This window comes from Channa argus, chromosome 9 (assembly GCF_033026475.1).
Source record: "Channa argus isolate prfri chromosome 9, Channa argus male v1.0, whole genome shotgun sequence".
Lineage (NCBI taxonomy): Eukaryota > Metazoa > Chordata > Actinopteri > Anabantiformes > Channidae > Channa > Channa argus.
In genome coordinates, this window is record NC_090205.1 from 11646314 (window position 1) to 11667470 (window position 21157).

Here is a 21157-nt window from a genome sequence, read left to right on the forward strand (position 1 = left end):
AACATTAAAACCATTATGTCACCTTATAAAGCCTTTAGTGTTACCAAATTGCCCACCCTTCCATCTGTACCTGCAGGAATCTGGAGTACCCACAGGATCACCATGGTAACCAAAGCAAGCTGCACAGACTGGCACTTCCATCTCCTCTCACTCATTTTGCCTGTGTGAAAAGAAAAATGAAGTGTGTGTGTGTGTGCTTCCAGGAAGGCCGACTCCTGAGGCCAACAGTGCTCGACACAGGCAGTGTCGAGGGATGCCGTTGTGCCTTTGAGGTCCTGTCACCATGGGTCTGTAACCAAGGGTGCTACTGTGTGGCTTGGAGACTGGCCCCAGGCATTTCATATCCCTTCATTCCCAGCTCATCTCTACATTTCCAGCCTGTTCCACAGGAAAATGCTGTTGTTACGTTATTGCCTTCTTAGGTGTGTGAGCATAAGACAACAAAGATTCAGATCTTTACAATAGTGTGCAATCACATATAAATATGAAGTCTTCTGCTACGATGCCTTTCGCAGATATGCAAATTAAATACTTGAGTATTGAAATTATTATAAGTGACTGTTTGGTATGCTATTGACTGCATTATATTTAGAGGAGTTTTTGATGTTCGGTATAGGGGACAAACCCTCTTAATGTAGTGTAGTCCACTTCAACACCACCTCAATAATAAACATATCTGTGTATATACACACCAGACGATTTTAACAAAAATAGTCTATCGCAAACTCTACAGCGGAACTGGTGTAGTCTACAAGCGTACTTACTGGGCCACTAAGTGTACATGCATGAGTTTTTAAAATGTCATGAGCCAATACCTTTCACTTTCCTTTACAAAGTCACCAGCTTACATGTCTGGGAATGGCTGGTATTTTTGCGGCTGCAACACACAATAATAGTTTGCTATTGTGGATGGCAATAGACAAAAGGCAAAACATTGTTTTTGAAACTGGAACCAACAAGGTTTTGTAGTTTATTCTTTAAAAATTATTGAGTTAAATTGTTGACAGGTTAATAATGGGCCGGTATTTTGGTGACATTACCAATTTACACTGAACAGCATCATTAATACCAGATGAAGATAGCATGAATGCCACCCTCTGGTTTTAATGTGATTTTTAGTGTGCAGGTCTCAACAAAACAAGTGTTTCTTATCACACTGTCAGTGGTGCGTGAAGACAGAATTATTCAAATTACACTGACTCATCTAATGACAATAACCTTTATGTCTCTGCATGTCTACAGCTCCAGAATGTTATGCAAAATGACTTTACTCATTTTTATTACAAACTAATTCTAGCATCTAAATGTTTTCACAACCTTTCTCTTTCAGGGTAAATTATTAACAAATTAAAATAATCTTGAAAGCAAAAATATGTTAGTGCTATTATTTGTTTAGTTACTTAAACACATTTACAAGTCATTGCACAAGAAACTACATAAATGCACGGTACAGCTTAAATGTAGTTTCCGTTTGAAACAGGAAAACACACAGGCCACAGACACAAATAGGTTTGCCCACACAAACACATTAGAACGACTGAGTGAACACAAAAGGGGGAGTTACTACAGTGAAGACAGGTGGAATTAACTAGAATGAAAAGATAAAGTGATATCACTGGTTTTACTAGACTCCTCTGATCACTTGTGTTAGGATCTCACATCCTTGACAAACGAACACACTTCCTTCTGTCTCTTTGAAACGTTAAACACTACAATTTCTGTAGCAATGGCAGCTATGCACACAGGTAAACCTCAGTGTCACACAGTTATCTGGGGCTGCCCCTGTGTTCAGTCTTAGGCAGGTGCCACAAACAAATAAGGGACGCTGTAGTCTCAGGGGCATGAAGCCGAAATCTAATTTCAGATTCAGTCAATTGAAAATGCTCTAAAAATACAATGTTGTTTTAGAAGTAACTGGGTGGTTCTAGGGAACGTGGTTCACCTACGTGGTCCCTACAGTAAATGCAGTCATTACTCTGATAATTCAAGCATTTTTTTGCCCATCTCTTCGTCTTTATTATCTCCAAGAGCAGTGTGGGCCAGCAGGGGAGGCTCATATTTTATTATGACAAGGCTAAATCCATGCAACCCATAGCCACTTCGGGGCAGAATGCGGTAAACAGGATAATGGATGGACTCGACAAGCACACAATGCCCAGATGGAGGACAGATGATCAGACATCCATTTTCTGTCTGTGCAGGACCCACTCACCCACTTCTTCTGAAGCTTTTGACCTTGTCATGCAAGTTGTCCTTGTGAGCAGAATCACACTCTTAAAACTCTACACACATGTCCAAAGTTTTCATGATTCAGGGACTCAGGATTCAGCTTTTGGACTTCTCATCCTTCTTGACTTGACCTTCCAAACAGCAGGTGACAAAACTAAATCTGCGCATGGTCCATCAGACATCAGACATGCATTTTCTGTCTGTGCAGGACCCACTCACCCACTTCTTCTGAAGCTTTTGAACTTGACATGCAAGCTGCCATCTAATTGGCTCCACTAGATAAAATGAACGTTTAGTAAACGCTCTATTAGATCTGTTGTGTCATTCTAAAACTATCTAGACCGGTAAGCCAAACTTCACAGTGTCTCACCTGTTATGAGTGTAAGATGTCTTTTTAACAAGGCATACAAGCTGCCCGACTAAGCTGCGGTTTGTTTCAAGCTCGTTTGCAAAGTATGAAAGTGCTTTCGACATAGTTTGCTCTCGCCTCTGTATGTAACACTTAATAAAAATATGCATAAATGAACTGTAAACATTGATCTACATATTTCATTTACATTTAGAAATGTATTCACTTTTATTAATCACTTCTAGCTGGTGGATTAAGTGCACCTGCCTTGTATGGGAACACAAGCATTCATTTTTGAATTGATAGGTTTTATAAAAGTAATGATTTACAGGTAATTTTTCTTTAACAGTGGCTATCTGTATTGTGAATGTGTAATGTGACAAACCCACGAAAATCACCATCAGTTACAGTTTATTCCAGCCTCTTTTAACTCTCATTAACCCTATTACACTTCTGCGTGCACAAGTTGGCATCCCCTTATTCTGAAAGTGCAAAAAAGTAAAATAAATATTTTTTCATCAACGTAATATTTAAACAGCAGTCAGCTAATACAAGTGTTTCTATATTAATTAAAACAATTAATTAATTTTAATTATTTGAGAAATTTATCTTTCATTATTTGAGTATACAATTTTATATACACTGAATTTCTGGTCTGATGATGAAGGAACATTATGTGCATTATTATGATGTTAGGCTTAAGTTTGCATCCCCTTATACTAAAAATACATGCAAAACTCAATCCCAGTAACAAATAATAAAAATTAACGTTAATCTAATTATGCATTAAATATTATGTTGTTTGATTCGTCTTTTTTCCATTTCAAAATAAGGGAAAGAGACGTTTTGGAGCCAACTGTACTGGGAGCTCTACTGAGTACTTTGGGCTTCTAACAGAAGACTGTGGAAAGTGGCATAAGAACCACACGGAAGTTAGTTGAGACCAAAACAGAGATAACGGAGAGAGAATTTAAAAACTTCAATTTCCTGAGTGACCAAAACATGGCTTTTGATGGACGTTTTCTGTGCTGTGTTTCTTATTGCGCTTCCGCCAAGTAGCAAAAAAATACACTGCTGCGGTTCAGTGTCCTTTTATTAGGTGCTGCGTCCTGCTGTATTAAGCTCTGAGCAGTATTAATATCCAAATTGCTGATATTGATTGGTAAGACAGAACCGGTGTTGATCCACAGGGCCACTCTGAGTCGTGATCTCCCTACGTGAGCTGGGTGTGTGTGTCATCTCTGACGTTACCGTCCCGCCTACATCGCCCTCTGTCTCCCACAGTGACACATGCACACACACACACACACATAGCCTCTTCGGCAGCTGCACGGCGGATCCGCGAGCGAAGAGCTGGGCTGTCAGAACCACGGAGGGGCACAGCATCCGCTGCTCGTAACTGTCCTCATTGGCATGGACACCGGAGGAGAGCTCTGACCATTCAGGAATCATGCCTACTGTCCTCGGTGGCAAAGGGAAACTTTCCATTGTCGGTCTTCTGCTCCGATGCGCATATTCTCAGGTGAGATGATGGAGAATACAAGTGTGCGTAGAAAAACAATTAAAAGTTGTGTTTATTTTTGTGTAAGTACAGTGTACATTGTTCGATTTACAGTACTTTAGTTTAGAAGTAAATCCCCCAGTGGAATTCTTGCACAACAATGCATATTTAAAATTAAAATAGGGCAGTGAGAACTGCAGAGATTTGCCTTCTGTACTCATAGGATTCATAAAAGATGCAGTTTACAGTTCATATTTATGCTGATTTTTAGTAAAACGTACTGAATGAAGACAGAAATGCTCCATTTGACCTGAAAATGAGCATAACTTCAGTAACTGGACATACTTTAAGAATGTAACAGGTGGTTAGTTGTTGGCTTGCATGCTGCTTATTGCAGGTGTTGTGATGGGTTGTGGTTTGTTTGGCCCTGGGGGATTTCATTCATCTGGGTATTGCACCAGAGCTTTAGCCTGTGATGCTAGTAGGTATGGATGCGTGCACATGATAATATTTTTCCTAATGGCCCTTTAAGTGTGCACTGAGGAAACAAACCTGACTTCTGCTAACGGGAACTAAAATACTATGTTTTGGTTTCTCATTTTCTGCCTATGGCCCTATAGCTGCCATGTGGCAGCATTACACATTTTCACACACAGTGCTTTCCATCCGCAGGCTGAAGTCCAGCCTCTGGGCCGACCTTAGTGAGTCATGCATGCAAGAAGAAACAGTTTCACACACACACACACACACACACACACACACACACACACACACACGGAGAGTTCCACATTCATGCACATTGCAGTACACACATTTTCTACTGTGCATACTTATGCTGCACAGATGGCACTGGTGACAAGAAGCGAGAGGCAATTGACCAAAATGAAAATGAACTATAAGTAAATGACTAGTCTATAAACAACAGAAAGACAGCATGACTGCAGGTCACCAATGCAAACATTCAAAAGTCAAAAGATGGAAAAAGTGTCTGATTATTGAAAAAATTAAGGACTAAAGGAGATCATCTATTTTTACACAGAATTCCCTGTGACAATAAAACACAATCCCACATAAACAGAAAGCTCCTACATACAGTTACACAGATGTTCAAACAAGTAAATTCTGCAAAGTGTTTCAGATAGGGAAGTGCGAATGCTTTGTCTTAATGCTTGAGCAACATGATTCTTCAGTTTCATGCCAACAGAGTGACTCTTAATTGTATGCTTAACTGTGAAAAGGAGAGAAACGTGGGGGAGGGAGCGAAAGTAGGAGAGTTGAGACAACAGGGGTTGCTTAACATGGATGGAAACAGAAAGTTGCTTGCACCAGTGTCAGCATCCGTCTGATCATCTGCAGCTGTGATTTCAAAGATATGACTCATCAACGTCCTCTCAGCTCTCACAATTACTCCGTGTGCGTGACTGTGAGGTTTACAGTGCTACATTGAGCTGTGAATGTTGCAGCAAAAAGGCGGGAGGCAGTGTGAAGAAGGTGATCTTGGAATGTGTATTTACTGTATGTGTATTTGTACGTTTTGTGATGGAGACTGAAATATGAAAGCTCAGCTCTTGAGCATATGAATGAGTTTGTGACTGAGCACAGGTACAGTGCATTTGCAGCCGAATACACGGAAGTGGTTATGAAATTTGAATTGTGAATGAGATACACATGGTAGCCATATCACTGTACAACAGATGGTCACATATGGTTTCTTTGCAAATTCTTTATCACGTCTACTTGATAATTAAAATTACATTTGTTGCTCTGAAGTGAACTCCCTCTGATTAGTTGCCAATCTTAACTTCATGTGTCTTTCTTCTTATATACCATCAACTGTATGCTTTTGTTTGCTCAGGTAACAAGGAACCAACACAACAGCTGTGCCAAAGATATTCTGGAGGTAAGAAATGACTTTACATTTCTTAAATGACCTTTTTGGTATTACTTGACCTACTTGGTGTTTTAAGTATCACAGTAGTGTGAATAGACTGGTAATTGGCAGATTTATCTCTCATTAAAAGTATCATGAAGTCAAGCCTGGTAGAAATTGGGGAGGGTTGCGTCAGGAAGAGCATCCAGCGTAAAAACTGTGTGAAATCAAGATGTGACCCTGAACTCACAGGATAAGCTGAAAAGACAAAAAAAAAAAAGTATGAGTATCACAAGTATCACTGTGATGTGTTTGCAAACAGTTTGAGTCAATGAAATTGTAAGATCAAACAGATTAGCTGTAGCATGTCATGATTAGGCAGTAGAAGCACCTTACATAGAGTTGTAATGAATGATTATTTTTGTATTATGTATTTGTCAGTTGTTTGTTATTTTCCAATTTAAATTGGATCATTCAGTCTACAAAATGACACAAAATGGCAAAAATGTCACTAAAAGTGTCAAACACCCAAAATGCTTCATTTTAAATGGTATAGATTAGAGAAAAAGAGGCAAATTGTCTGAGACAAACATCTGAGATACTAAACAACCATTCCATACATTGGAAAATGTAGAATAGAAAATGTCACAGTTTTGAATGACACTATTGATCAACTGAAACTTATACTGTAGATAGTCCTTTAGATCTCTGGGCTCAGTGGTCTTGTTCCTGTGTCACATTGGAGGTTTTATAGTGCAGAGGATATCTTTTTGCTAGTGTGGGACAGAAAAGAGGAGCAGAGGAAGAACAGAGATACAGATTGTGGGGTGGGCAAGAGTGGGAGGAAGATGGCAACACAATGCTCCTTGCAAGCCTTGTTGTTGTTGGAGGAGGAAAGGGGTGAGGGCTGGTGCTGTGTCCTTGGTGACTGAGGGAGGGGAGATAATAAGGTGAAAGGATGAGCAGAGAGAGGAAACACTTGTCCTCTGGGGCTTACTGTAGAGAGTGGGAATAGGAGAAGAGGACTGGAAACGATTTAGAGTCACCTGGCAGGCTCATGAAATATTCTTGTTATTCAGGAGGCCTATGTCTAAAGCTCAGCTAGTAACAAATGACATGTTTGGTTTTATTGGTTTTACAGGGTCTGTTACATCCACCACAGAACCCCACAGTAAAACCACAATTCACTGTTTTTCCACTTTCGAGCCTTTAAGCTAAGTTGACTGGCTACTGACACCAAGCCTTAGACTAAGGGACAAGATTGGCATTGATCTTTTAATCTAACTCACTCAATCTAACTGTAAGAAAGCACTACATTACTACAATACTATATTTCTCAAACACCCCACAGCTTCATCTGTTTTCAAACCATCTCCTGTACAGACACACACTCAGACATAGAGGCTAAAATGATATCTTCTCCAAAGCTCGCTCACGTTCTCTGCAGCTGAGCGACCTTGCGCCCTCCCTCACCAAATCATTGTTGCACATATGCAGTATACTGTATATTACAAACAGAACTCCCATGCTTCCAAATGATTACCCAGCTGAGGAACCATACTAAATGAATATTACAAAATCAGGCCATTTTGTCAGCATCTATGAGCTCTGGTTTTTGTGAGTCTGACTGCAGGCAATCTAATCAGCAGAGATAATAATCAGAGCAGGGGCAAAAACAGTGTGCTCTGTATGGAAAGCTCTCTCCATGTGGCTGGTTTCCTCTCTGGAAGAACAAAGAAGGAATGGGATACATTTTCAGAACAGTTTGCTTGTATAATCATGTGTAATCATCACAGGCTCCTCCATCTTCCCTTGGGGTGAGCAGTAATAAATGCACACATACATATATGGAGACTGACAGAGAAACACAACTGCGAGCATTCACAACATTTTTTTATTTGTTGTCTTTGAAACACCTTCAGGTAATTTGCAGTTTCTCACTCATCGTGCTTTGGTAAATATGGAACTTTATACATAAAGCTGAAAGCACTTGGAGCCTACTTTATTTTCTTGTAAACTGTATTAGTGATTTGGAGATGTGTTTATTTGTTAAAGAACGGTGTGTGCAGAAAAGAGAGTTTGCTTAGTGATTATTATAGCCATAAAATGGTTAGACTATATTAACCTTTATAGGGTTTTTGGGTGAGCCAGTGTACACATGTAAAGTAAATATGGCAATAATTGTATAATGTATTCAAGAGCTGAATAACTTTATTTTGGCTACAGTTACAGCTAGCACCAATGATGATTCACTTGGTTTTAATGTGTATAATGTCAACAGGATTCACAAATGCAGATATAAATAGCTTGTGCAGTAATCTCTTAAAGTTGCTTATTTTAGCAAAATTCATTTGAACTTGAATTTAAAGTTGTTTGCACAGTAAACAATAAAAAAATAGAATAAACGATGTCATATGTAGACATAGATCATTATTACAAACAAAAGTAAACAGGAGTTAATGCAGAAGAGATGAGAAGGTAAAAGTTTTGGACCTTTCCTAGCTGTCAATAACCGAGTGGAGTACAAAACTACTCCAGAAATAAAGAACAGAGAAAGAACAGTTGATTTTCCTTTTTAGTTGAGAAATAATGAGACATTTTGAGGGAATATTATTAGAAATGTATTGGTCCCTGTTCTGTCCCTTATTGGACAGTGTTTTGTCTCTGAAATAACCTGTAATAGAGTTAAATGTGTAGGCATTGAACAGTATAAGCGTTCGCTGCAGTAACTCATTGCAGCTTTAATTGAGGTTTGTTTATTATCTTCCTTCTGAGCTCTTCTCAAAAATGTTAACACAGTGAAATTCTGCAAAATCTGATCATTTCTACCTCAACCCTACAACTTAATTATAATTTTAAACATTATACTGTGGGGTAATTAACACATGTTGTATTCCTGAGCCCCCTCACTTATTTCATTTTCACCTCACCAGGACTGCCACACAAGAAACAAATGTTTTGACTAGGTGTGTTATGTTCTAGTTGACTGGTGGGACACATTTGCGACTGATGTCTTTGAATAATTTCGATCTTTGGTTTAATGATGCAGCAGACAGACTGATCGCGGCTGTGTACAAATTCACTTTTCAAAAAGATGTGAGGTGTGAAGAAAGATGTGGCAGTTTTTTTTTCAATGGCTGGAAAGAGATACCACCAGCAATCAGTCAAAACAAAACTAAATGACTGTGCAGAAATTCTGACAACACTTCTTTTTGCTCACTCCCACTCCAAGCATGTACTGTAATTCACAACCTATATTTGCACCCATTACACTCCCCCTGGTGGGGAGAAACTATGCTGATAACAAGAGTCAGCTGTCAGACGAGGCAGCGAACTGCATGTGTGTAAATGGGAGTAATAAGTTACTCCTAAATGAAAGAAAAATAGAAAGCTCTGATGAGAGATTTAGGAGGCCTTGGGGTCCTCTATGTGAAGATCATCACTCACAGTGGCATCTCACAATTCACCTTTGACCCCTAACTTCTGTCACACAGGACATGACTCAGTCCTGGCCATCCCAGCATGCTTTAAGGGGTGAACAGGCCCAACGAATCCTCTACAACCCTAAGGTATGTGTGTGTGTGTGTGTGTGTGTTTGCTAATTAAAGGGGAGCTCTACAGATTATACAGATGAAAGTTAGCAGAATTTTAATGCATTTAGAAAAAAAAAACATCTTTTGTAGCTCATGAAGGAGCTGCAGCAGTCTCCAGACGTCCTCTGGATTCAGACAAATTGTCATAAGCCATTGTAATGTCAACTATGTTTTGTGAGTCAAGTTACACATTCTCTAGTAAAATCTCAGGCTACATTAGTTGCTACAAGAATATCACGACTGAGTCTCTAATCTAACCTTTTGCTCAACTAATCTTTTGCTCTCCCACTTTCCTAAGGATACAAAACAACTCACTACACAACAAAGGCAAAGTAAGTGTTAACTGATTAGGCAGCTTGCGTACCTTATACGTGAAATCATTTACATTAGATTTTCTATTAAGCGCTCAACATGTGAAATTGTTGCCTGGTTTTATATGTGTTTTCTCTTTCTGTCAGGTCGAGGGGATGTCCAGCTGCGAATGACCCGTCATCCACATGTGGCACCTCACAAATCGTAAGTAGTGCATAAGGAAACACTATCCACCAAAGGTCATCAAACCTGAACTGCAACTGTGGAACACACACAGACAATAAAATAAGTCACGCACATGATTGATGGGTTCAATTTTATACACTTTAATACAAAAGCAAACATTCACATCTGTACAGCAACATGAAAAAGCTTTATTAATAGATAAAGAGAGTGAAAGGAAGATGATGTACAGATTGGGGTCAGTCAGCACATATGAACTGTGTTAATACTACAACAGTAACATCAGGCTGCACAGCAAAGGTCAGGTCAAAGATCATGTAACATTCTTCAAAGCTGTCAGTGGTAAGCGATGTGCTGCTGTTTGTTAACTCTACATCCTCTTTTTAATACGAAACACATGTTTAGTGTTGTGAGCAAACTGCATGTCTCAAATTATCATGCAGCCCTTCTCATGTATCACAGCACTTTTGTGCCATGTGGCAAAATATGTATAATTTTGGGTATTTCTTTGCATTTAAAATGTTAAATACACGAGGAAAACAAAAAGAGTAAATCAGTACAGTACATTTAGTTTTTTTCCATACAACATATGGACATTTGAGTAAGATTAAATTGTTTAAGCATTCTGTGGCATTTTAATTGATTATTGTTCATCATAGGACTTTACATGCAGAACTGGGTAGAGTTTTGCTTTCTAAATAAAACTGGTTTGCAAGTTTAATCTGAGATACAAAGCATCTTCGATCATATATCAGTATAACAGTAGCTTAAGTATAAAATACAACAGTAATGTCAAAACTTATTTGTTTTTTACTAGGTGTTGAAAACTAGAGTTGCACTGATCCAATAGACTGGATTAGCATCGGTGGCCACACTGTATCATGTAGAATAGGACCTGTCCACATTAAAGAGTTAAATGTTTCAGTAAGCAGTCATATTTTCCCCTGACATCATGTTACATCACAGAAAAACAAAATTCCTCTGACTTTCAAAAATATTATATGCAGAATTTTAATTTAAGAAAGCGTGAGCTGTTATCAATCAGTTTTATAGTTTCAGTAATGTAGACAACAAATTAGATCAGTGTATCTTTTAGCAAACTGTTGTGATTACTGTGTTTGTTTACAGAATGCTTGCTGATGACCTGAAGCTGAGCAGTGATGATGAGGACACTCAAAGGGTAACACACTGCATTTTTCCCTGCAGCCAATCACTGTGCTTTAGAGAGAATATTAAATTAGTGATAGTGACCTTAGCTCGATTTCATGCTATCGTCTATGTTTGAGGATGTAGACAGACAGTATGAGAAAGCAAAAGAGACCTAGGAAAGAGAAGAGAGTTCAAGGATGCCTGCATTACTTGTAGTGTTTATTGGTGGAAACACACACTAATATCTAGCACAACTGGCAGTTTGTTAAGAATTGTTCTCTTCTTTGTCTCTTATTACGTAAAGACATCAAGCAGCAGACATTAACACATCAATTGTAGTAGATTTGCTTTGCCACTGCTGTGGATGATAAGTTTCTGTTTTTTATGCTATGTCCCTGAAGGCCACACATGAGTCAACTTCCTGGGATAGACAGAGGTACTTGATACAGTGTGTGCACATTTGTATTTGTGTTTGTCTGTAAACATAACCTAAACCATGTGTCCATGAATAACAGCGGTATCCGTCTGTCTGTGTATATGTGTTCCACTGGGCTGTGTACCTACATTGACCCCTAACCAATATTTGTGTGTGTGTTGACTGACAGCCTGTCAGCACAGCGAGCGCACACACATGGCAGGCGGGTGAGAAATTCCAGCTCGGACTCTTCCGGCTCAGACTCCTCTGCTGAGTCGGGAAGCAGCAGCCTTCATTCCCGGAGCCGGAGTCAGAGCCCAGAGGTTCACGCAGATCCAGCATCACCTGCCAACACACAGTCACATTGCAACAGCAAGGAGGTACCAGTGCTGAGACACACACTCTTTGGCTGTCTATCTTCTCTGTCCATGTCTTGCTTGTCTTCAGTTGAATGCTTTTTAGGGAGTGGTTGCCTTGAGGCAGTTGCTGGCAGGTGTGGGGAGGAACACACAAATGTGAAATGCCTGTGAGTTGGACCAGTGGAGGAGGGACAGGATGGGGGGTCGAGAGGCAGAGGTAGCTTTGGGAATTAGTGCCTTGGTGTCATGTCAACAGGCATGAGAGTCTTAAAGAGGAAAGCCCTCTGGAGGTGGAACTAATCAAGACTTGAGTTCATGTTGACAAAATGAACTAGAATAATGCTCCTTTGCACACAACAGACTGCAGACAACTTTTAATATTTCAGATAAATACTGAACAGTGCTGATGTGTATGGTGGACTTTTGGAAGAGAATGGTATTGTGGGGGTTGGTTTGAGACGTGTGCTATGTGGGTAATGAAGGGGAAACCTGCTACTCTATGAATACTAGGCCCTGTATGACATAGTATTACTTGCCATGCACTACGTTGAGCCCTTGTAGAGAGGGAAGGCCGTCAGTGTGTGTTTGGGAAGTGTACACCATGTGTTTTTAATTTACGTGGAGTGTTTGAGTGTCTCCCAGGGAAGAGATGGGGGTTGGAGTTGTGGAGGCAGCAAAACCAGAGTTCCAGGTAGTGAGAGAAAGAGGGAGGGACAGACAAGGAGGAGGGAGGGCAGCCGAGACGGTACAAGAGATGCAGTGTCTTCACTGGAAAGAGGGCGAGGGATGTTGGAGGGGGGCTGGGGTGCCACTGTTTGACTTGAGGAGTAGAGGTTTAATTTAGCTCCAGATCAGCTAGGAAAGAAAAAGAAAACGCAAGAAAGAGAAAGAAGTTTGCTCTCCAGCCGTGAGTATGCTTGTTAAACGTTTTCTCTAGTCATTTCTTTATTATAGCAAGTCAGCTGTTAAGTAAATATTAAGTGGGTTATTTGAGCTAATTGGATGGACTTTTGGCTACTGTGAGTGCAGATGAGGAATGTGAAGCCATGTAGCAAGTAAATTGCTGAAAGAAGGTTATTGTAAGTGTCAGTTTTTAGACATGAGTCATAATCCAGATGTGTCATTCAGAGTTTTAATAGAAGCAGAGTCAGTGAGGTTTTTTTTTATGTGGAGCAAATGTTTTGCAGTGTCTCTATTGGAATGTGCAGATGTTTTAATATGTGGACTCCTCACACATGTTTAAATGTAATGAAATGTGAGCCTACATTCTATGTTTGCATCTACTTTTGTACAAGGAGTATGTGAATTGGTGAAATGTGACAAGGTACATGTATTCAGTTGTTTTGTTTAAGTGTAGTTTTGAGATGGACACGTATTTCCAATTTCTTCTTATTATTACATATGATGTTTCACTAGTATTTATAAAGTATTTATATTTAAAGTTAGTAAGTAGATAATACTCTAATAATTGAGGGCTGTAGCTCAGTTGGTAAGGCAGTCGTCCACGGACCACAGGGTCAGTGGTTCAATGGCTATATGTCAAAGTGTCTTTGGGCAGGACACTGAACACCTAACAGCTCATTCCCATCCCTAGCTGTGCAGTGCCGGTCCAATCCCAGCATAAATTGGGGAGGGTTGCGTCAGGTAGGGCATCCGGCATAAAATCTTATTGTTGCCAAATCAACATGGGGACAATGATCCACTGTGGCGACCCTGAACTCATGGGATAACCCGAAAGGACAAAAGAAAGAAAAACCATGGAGTCTTACCCCATTAAGAACCTACAAATGCACTAAGCATATTTAACATCCTTTTTTATTGTTAATCAGAGTTTATTTTCTAAGATAAAGTTCCAGTTTTTAAAACTCTACAGTCAGATCAAGTTCAATTGATTTGAAAACAAGAAATTAAACTCACTGACTGTTTTTGAACAGCAGTAAAATCCTACTTTAACCTTAATACATTAGTAGTAATGCTCCAATAATATAACCAAAAAACTATGAAATAGAACATTATTCTGCAGGCTTATAGAAAGTATGTGTTGTGGAAAATATACCTAATTATACCTGACTCACGGGATTTGTGTCTTTTTATGTGCTTTTTTAAGCCTGATCATCCCTCTGCTGCCCAGTGGCAATTGGATAAATGGCTGAAAAAATCTCGGAAGAAAACTGCCAGCGGTGAACAGGATCCTTCCCAGAGGATTCCGGGAAGGCTGCCGTCTCCTCACACCCAGCGAGCCCCATCTCCATCCAGGGCATGGGACAGCAATCAGGAATACAGTCCTAGCCAAAGCCCTATTCCCAGTCCGCAATTCAATTACAGCCACAACAACAGCCCCCTACCTAGCCCTGGCTACAGCTACTGCCCTAGCCCCAGCCCGTTCACCAGCACTTGTCCAAGTCCGAGCCCTAGCACAAGGCGTAGCCCCATCCCCAGTCCAGTTTTAAGTGTTTGCCTCAGTCCATCTGGGAGCCAGAGAGCCAGTCGCAGCCCTAGCCCTATATCCAGAGACCCCCCAAGAAGCCCAAGTCCTAGTTTACATCCTCCTTCCAGGGTTCGTCACTACCCTGAAGTTCAGACTCAAACGCAATCTAGTCTAACAATCAATCACCATAGGACAAAAAGTAGGCCATGGATTGCCCCACTGTCTAACACTGACACGAAGAACAAGCACACAAATAGTGCTCAGCCTGAGCCAACTCATCAACATAGGCAAAAGACACGGCCCACACAAGACCAAGACCAAAGCAAATCCAAGGCTTCTACTGGTTTAAACACTAACCAGAATCACATTCACAAATTTAGACCTAAGTCTAACTTTCATACAAATTCTAAACAGCTTTCTGAGGCTCCCAAAGCTAAACAAACATTACATTTTGAGCAAACCCAAAGTAGCAGGTCCAACCAGAGCTCTAACCCCAAGTCTAGGTCTCTGATTCAGCCCATTTCACAACACAGCCCCACAAGAGCAAAGCACTTAGTTCCTACTAGTCGTGAAACCAACACAGATTCCCAATCTACCTCTAAAGCTGCTACTAATAGTGTAGTGTTGAACTCAAGGTCAAGTCCTAGTCTAAAAGCTAGGACCAAGTCGTGGGAGTCTACAGCACCAACTAGTGTGCATGGTAATCAGACAAAAACATTGCAGAAAAAACCCCAAACTAAGGGACAGGAGGTGGACTACAGAGGGGATCATCTAACCCAAGCAGAAGGAAGAAAACAGGAGAGAAAAGGTGAAAGACATAAGGAAAAACAACCAGGGAAACGGGAAAGAAAAGAAGACAGTAGGCTGGCGGAGGAGCAGCTACTGAGACGCCCCTGGATCCAGAGTTCAGCAGAAGAAGAGGAGGAGGAGGAAGAGGAGGAAGACAGAGTGACAAAGAGGCAGAGGAGGAGAGAGGAGGCAGAAAGAGGAGAAAACCGGAGGAGCAAGGAGCAGCAGCATAGACGCGAATGGCAACCAGTCCACGCCAAACAGAGACTACCTACCAACCCCGAACATCAGCGCCTTAAGGACGATTCACACCACCAGGGGAGAACAAGAAAGGGAGGGAGAAGTGAGGAGGAGAGAGACTCCTCACCTCCTCCTTCACGTTCCCCAACTCCTCATAGGCCATCCTCCTCATCCTCTGCCTCTTCCTCTTCAAGTTCAGATTCAGATTCTGATTGTCAAACTTCGATCACCAAAGTTCCAGCAGATTCTACCTCCCATAAGATACTCACTAAGAGAGGGCAGCCAGGCCCAGGCAGACCTGATGCCCACAAGCCGAAGGTGGTGCACTCCAGAGTACCTACCTCGGGTAATCCAAGCGAAGGGCAGCAGAGTGAGGGGAAGCAAAAACTCTACACCCTGGTCCCATTTGGGCGAAGCGACCAGGCAACAGTGTCTTCCCAGCGAGGGCTTAGAAATCTGGTGGTGCAGATAGACCTCTGTCTCCTCAAAAGGGTCCCGGATAGCACTACTACTACCCCTGGTAAAAAACCTTCTTCTTCCTCCTGCTCTTCATCAACCAAGGACAAACAGAGAGAGGCTATGAAACACCTTTATGTACCTGAGACTGTGACAAAAGATGCCAAAAGAAAACGAAAGGTACAACATATTCTGTATGTTTGCTCTTCTGCTCTGTTAAATGTGCTGTGGATATGTACATGTGTTAGCCAAGAAAATAAGTGTGTGTTTATGTGTGACCAGTTGGAGAATGGTGTGTCACATAGAGAAAGTAAGAGGAGTCTTCCTAATACAACTGACCTCTCAGGCCACACAGAGTCCTCAGCTCACACAGCTGAGCGCAACTTTGTAACTGAAACCATGCACAATGGGTAAGAAAACATCAGGCACAGCATTTTGTATTACACACTTTAAATGTGTACAATCATACTGGTTGCACACATGTTTTAATGTGTGGGTATGTGTACTTGCAGATACTTGGAGGAGTACTTAGACAGCAAGAGGCCTTTGTCTCCTCTGTCTCCCCTGTCTGATAGCCCAGAGTCCTGTAAGCCTCCCTCCAAAACAAAAACTTTAGAGCAGCATCAGATCCAGACCCATAAGAACAAGAACAGAGATTCTGCTATAAAGGTAATAAAAAAATGCTATGTGTTTAGCTCATCCCAGCTCTACTGCTTGCAATGCTTTGTTCTAATTCCCCTCTTTTCTTTTCTTCCCCTTGTCCGCTCAGCCTAAGATGGAGGTGGAATGTGTTAAAGTTTCAAGACAACCCCAACTACCGTCTGAGTCCTGGGGCCCTGCAGGACACAGAGGCATGGTGCCTAACCATGAAACGTGAGCTATAATATGTAGTTGACACTGCGTGCCTCACTTCACAGCCGTCTCCTATTTTTGTCAGATAAAGACTCGTGGCATTGTGACTTTCTGATGCCATAAACACTGACTGTATTTCCTTTATTTTTCTGTGCTTTTATTTGTCTTCGTAGTACACACCATGCTGAGTACTACTTACATGAAGCCAAAAGGATGAAGCATCGTGCCGATGCAATGGTGAGTCTTTGACCTTTAAAGTAATATACATGAGACTTCTAATTATTTGCTTTAATAAAAATAAAGCAGATAACAACCTTCACCTGCTTTTTCCTTCTTTTCCACACGGGTCCCAATGACTTCAATGCACTTTTGCATTCTCAAAAAAAAAATAAAAACAATTTTCAGCTTGATGAGCTTTTCAGTCGCTGCCTTGATTATGTCCTATTGATCCTCATAGCATTTTCCAATCATGTTGGCCTCAATTTTGGAGAAGAGTCAGAAATAACCACGGGCAGATCAGGCCAGTAGGGTGAGACATGCAGATCGATCGCAGAAACACCATTGAAAACTATGGCATCAGTGGTTCAGTGTGCAGAAGCACTGTTGTGGTGAAGAAGCCAGTTGCTTAATTTGCACTTGGGGCAGCCTCTTTAGATTTTAGTAAACCATCATCTTACTTTATGTCAATGTGGTAGGGGATCTGTCTCTCAAAACATTGAGCAGATCTTTGGTGCTCAAATAACCAGTTTGAAACCAGCATACTCATTTTTGGACAGTTTTCTGAATTGGCCTTTGGTCGTTAAGCTTTTAGTTTCTCAAACAGGTTTTTAAATAACGAACAGAATAACCAAGAATATAATCACAGATTCCTGATTTTGTGGCATCTTTGAGGGACACAGAGGGTAAATATGACCACACTTCCTGTTACACATTCATAGAGAGGTTGCTCCAGCAGCTAATGTTAGTCCTTTGATGGACAGGGTGTACCCCTGTCTCTTGCACACTGTTAGCTGAGATTTGCTTCATCCCACCCATTAGCAGGTATAGCTAATTGATAGTAATCACATAGTGATACATAGGCCAATATATCACTAGGTGGACTTATCATACATTTCAGAAGAAGAGAAAATTCAAGCCACATTGCTGCTAAAAAGCACCTTTGATGAAGCAATGTTATTTGTTTTCCACTGTGTCCAGTTTTCTGCAAAGTTAGACTAAACACATCCTGGATGAATCTCTGTACTGAATACACAGAGTTGAAGCTTCTCATCTAAGTCTTGCATTGTTGTACATACAACTTCAGTAACTATTTTATTTAATAATTAACCCCATCTTTTCTTTTGCTGCTTTTTTCCAGGTGGACAAGCTGGGAAAGGCTGTAAATTATGTTGATGCTGCTCTCTCCTTCATGGAATGTGGGAAAGCAATGGAGGAGGGGCCACTTGAGGCCAAATCTCCTTATACCATGTACTCAGAGACAGTGGAGCTTATTAGGTGAATCACACACACATGCAAAAACAAATGCAAGCCATTTGGATTTGAACATAGAGACAGATCCTCCCAGACACAACACATACACATGAACTGCAGCTTCAGATTTTAACAGTTCTCTGTCTTAAGGTACGCCATGAGGCTGAAGGGCCACTCTGGCCCTGGGGCGAGACAGGAAGACAAACAGCTGGCGGTGCTGTGGTGCGTTTGCCATCTCCTTTGTTTATGCCACATCTATCATCATGCACAAGGACCTGCATTTTGAGTATGATTTGTGGTCCCTCTGACTCTCTTTGACTTGTGCTTGTGTGTCCACAGTTTCCGATGCCTTGCCCTACTTTACTGGCAGATGTTCCGTTTAAAGAAGGACCACGCTCTAAAATACTCTAAAGTGCTGCTGGACTATTTTAAGGTATGTTTACGTACAAGTGGTCTATATGGGGACACTTATATGGATTTCAGAGCTGTTTGGTACAGTAAAAATGCTGAATTAGGAAAAATAGTTAGTTTTGTTTGTCATTACAGAATTCTCCCAAAGTGCCTACTACACCACCATGCTGGAATGACTCTGGGAAGTAGGTTGATAATGACTAAGTATCATTATCTCTCTCTTTAAATTCATTTGCTTCCATTTCAGCCACTAAAACCTCCATTGTGTTTTCAACCCCAGGGGTACAGGAGGACCCCCATCTTCACTGTCACCCAGTGTCAAACACCACGGACGGGGCAGCCCTTCCCCGTCTCTCATAAGCATTCCCCAACGTATCCACCAGATGGCAGCAAATCACCTGAACATTACCAACAGTATCCTGTACAGCTATGAATACTGGGAGGTGGCAGACAACCTTGCAAAGGAGAACAAAGGTACTTGTTGAGGAAATTTGGTCCTCTACAGAATCACATTTATACTTCATTTGTAGTTTTTAAGAGTAGTGTTTCTCTCTCTCATTCCAGAGTTCTTCAACTACTTGAATACTTTGTCTGGGCCATTGACTCTTCACAGTAGCATTGCTCACGCAGTCCAATACACCAGACAGGCTCTTCAGTGGATACGCATTAGTGCCAAACTTAACTAAGAAGGGGAGGATTTGCCTTGAATCCTTAACCTGCCCACTGGATCTTCAGGCCTCATTTACTGTAGAAGAGCCAAAACTCTGAATCTCTATGCAGCTAAAAGGACATCACTGAAGCCTTCTGTCCTCTGTGAAATGGAGTTGGTTAAAATCCCAAGGAGCCTGATATTTGTCATCCTCATAGGATGTTGGCATGCTCATGGTCTGGGCCTTACTGAGCACAAAGCCTTCTAGAAAATTATATACCTGCACCTTTCCCATAAGAGAAGTACAAGAGTAAACTGAAGAATTGTGTGCAAAGTGGATGTTGATTGAAATCTGTAATAATTTGCCAAATGTCCTTTGGACCTAAAAAAAAAGACAACAACTCATATACAGTTGCATGTGAAAACTCATGTGCATATCTTTTTTCATACTTTGGAATTATTCATTATACTGTGGCCTATTTCTCTGGGGCCAGACCAGGAGTAGATGCTGAAAAAGACCAGCCAATCATATACCACTCTCCCCGACAAAGAGAAATTAGCATCTTTTGCTAATGAAAGTTTTAATGACAATATTTTTTTTTTGTTGTATGTTTTTTTTTTACTGTGCAATATTTGATGTGTTATCTGTTTTTAGGAAAACATGAGAAAATAAAACATTGGTGAGTCTATAGGCCAGCATTTACATTTTCACAATGTCCTTGTTTTTGGTGTGGGGTTGTGTAAAGTGAAACATTGAGCTTAAGAGGTCAGCTAGACTACCTCTGTTGAAGTTTGCTTTCTTGGGTCAAAGTCAGGAGTGTTCACTCCAAATTTCCAGATTTTATGAGTGCATTCTATTTCAAGCTGCACATCAAACTGCATAGTCATTTTTATAATATCAGAATACCTTAACAGATAAAAGCTCCCCAGGCATGAATGTCTTGGTCTGATTTCCCCACTGTCTTTTATACGTCATTATACTGATTCTAACATTGATGGCAGGCTGCTTTTAATCTGTTATATTTGAATACTGTGATGTATTTGTCTTGAAAAGCAGGATCCTATAGGTTGTTTCTCTTCTATGGCTTTCACAGACAAACACACACAAATACATAGCCTACTAAGGCGTAAGTAGATTTGGTAGCCTTTGTGAGTCAGACTCATTAGTCAGTCCAGATGCGCAGATCTCTCTCTCTCTCTCTCTCTTTCCTCCATCCCCCGCCACACACACATCACTCTCTCTTGCTCTCCGCAACTAGGATTTACTTCCTGCTGCACCAACACAGAAGTCGTAAATGAAACTTCAGCTTCTGATGTCTGGTACCATAGCAACAAAGAACAACCAATAAGGGGGCTTTTTGGGACGAAATGAGCCTGGGTCAAAAGCATCCTAGTTTCTATGATTCTCTGCAAAGGGCTTTGTTGCTATCTAATCCAGATATGTATATTTTGTATTTCGCTGGACTGTGTTTTACGTTTTTCTGCAGGTGTTGCAAAGAGCTGTCAGATTGCCTTAAACAACCTCTCTCTTTGTACATTTACCATGTATCATTTGCTGCAGATTGATCTAAAATGAAACTTATAAATCGTGTGCTATATTAATCATAATCATCCACAAAACACAAACAGGTTGACTTCAACGGGGCGTTGTAGTATTTTTAGTTTATACACTAACGCTGGAATGATCAGCAGCCGTGGCCTTAATTTGAATGAATTTTCATGTGACCGTATGATATAGTCACAATTGGAGGTCGTCGGAGCGGACCACCATACCCACAGCCGCCGCTGCTGCCTCCATCATCCTGCACGTGTCTCTGCGTCACGGCCGTTCGCTGCCTGCGTGCCGGGCCGTCTAAGGACGACTTGTGCTCCGCGCCAGACAGTACACACACCAGACATTAA

At 41.0% G+C, this 21157-nt stretch overlaps 1 protein-coding gene across 4 annotated transcripts; it reads left to right on the forward strand.

Moving 5' to 3' along the window:
• Positions 1-3875: 3875 nt before the first annotated feature.
• On the forward strand, positions 3876-20522 carry aff3 (AF4/FMR2 family, member 3). 4 transcript variants are annotated; one of them, XM_067516893.1, is made up of 19 exons: positions 3876-4100; positions 5935-5979; positions 9444-9518; positions 9841-9874; positions 10001-10058; positions 11166-11217; positions 11588-11622; positions 11792-11981; positions 14068-16053; positions 16156-16283; positions 16386-16542; positions 16643-16746; positions 16899-16962; positions 18083-18219; positions 18346-18417; positions 18535-18628; positions 18742-18791; positions 18887-19080; positions 19171-20522. In XM_067516893.1, exons 1-19 carry the CDS (start codon positions 4029-4031, stop codon positions 19290-19292), a joined length of 3669 nt encoding a protein of 1222 aa, XP_067372994.1. In that variant the 5' UTR covers positions 3876-4028; the 3' UTR covers positions 19293-20522. The 4 variants fall into 4 exon arrangements, with proteins under 4 accessions (XP_067372994.1, XP_067372995.1, XP_067372996.1 ...); XM_067516894.1 differs by lacking the exon at positions 9444-9518; XM_067516895.1 differs by lacking the exon at positions 18742-18791 and having other exon boundaries at positions 18854-19080; positions 19171-19309.
• The last annotated feature ends 635 nt before the right edge of the window (positions 20523-21157 follow it).

What these genes read in the sequence shown, in the direction of transcription:
- aff3 (XM_067516893.1), top strand. Translation starts at nt 4,029, where the DNA reads ATGCCTACTGTCCTCGGTGGCAAAGGGAAACTTTCCATTGTCGGTCTT. An exon ending in CACTACACAACAAAGGCAAA is followed by an intron (nt 9,875 to 10,000) that starts GTAAGTGTTAAC and finishes TCTTTCTGTCAG; the next exon opens with GTCGAGGGGATGTCCAGCTG. An exon ending in TGCTGCTGGACTATTTTAAG is followed by an intron (nt 18,629 to 18,741) that starts GTATGTTTACGT and finishes TTGTCATTACAG; the next exon opens with AATTCTCCCAAAGTGCCTAC.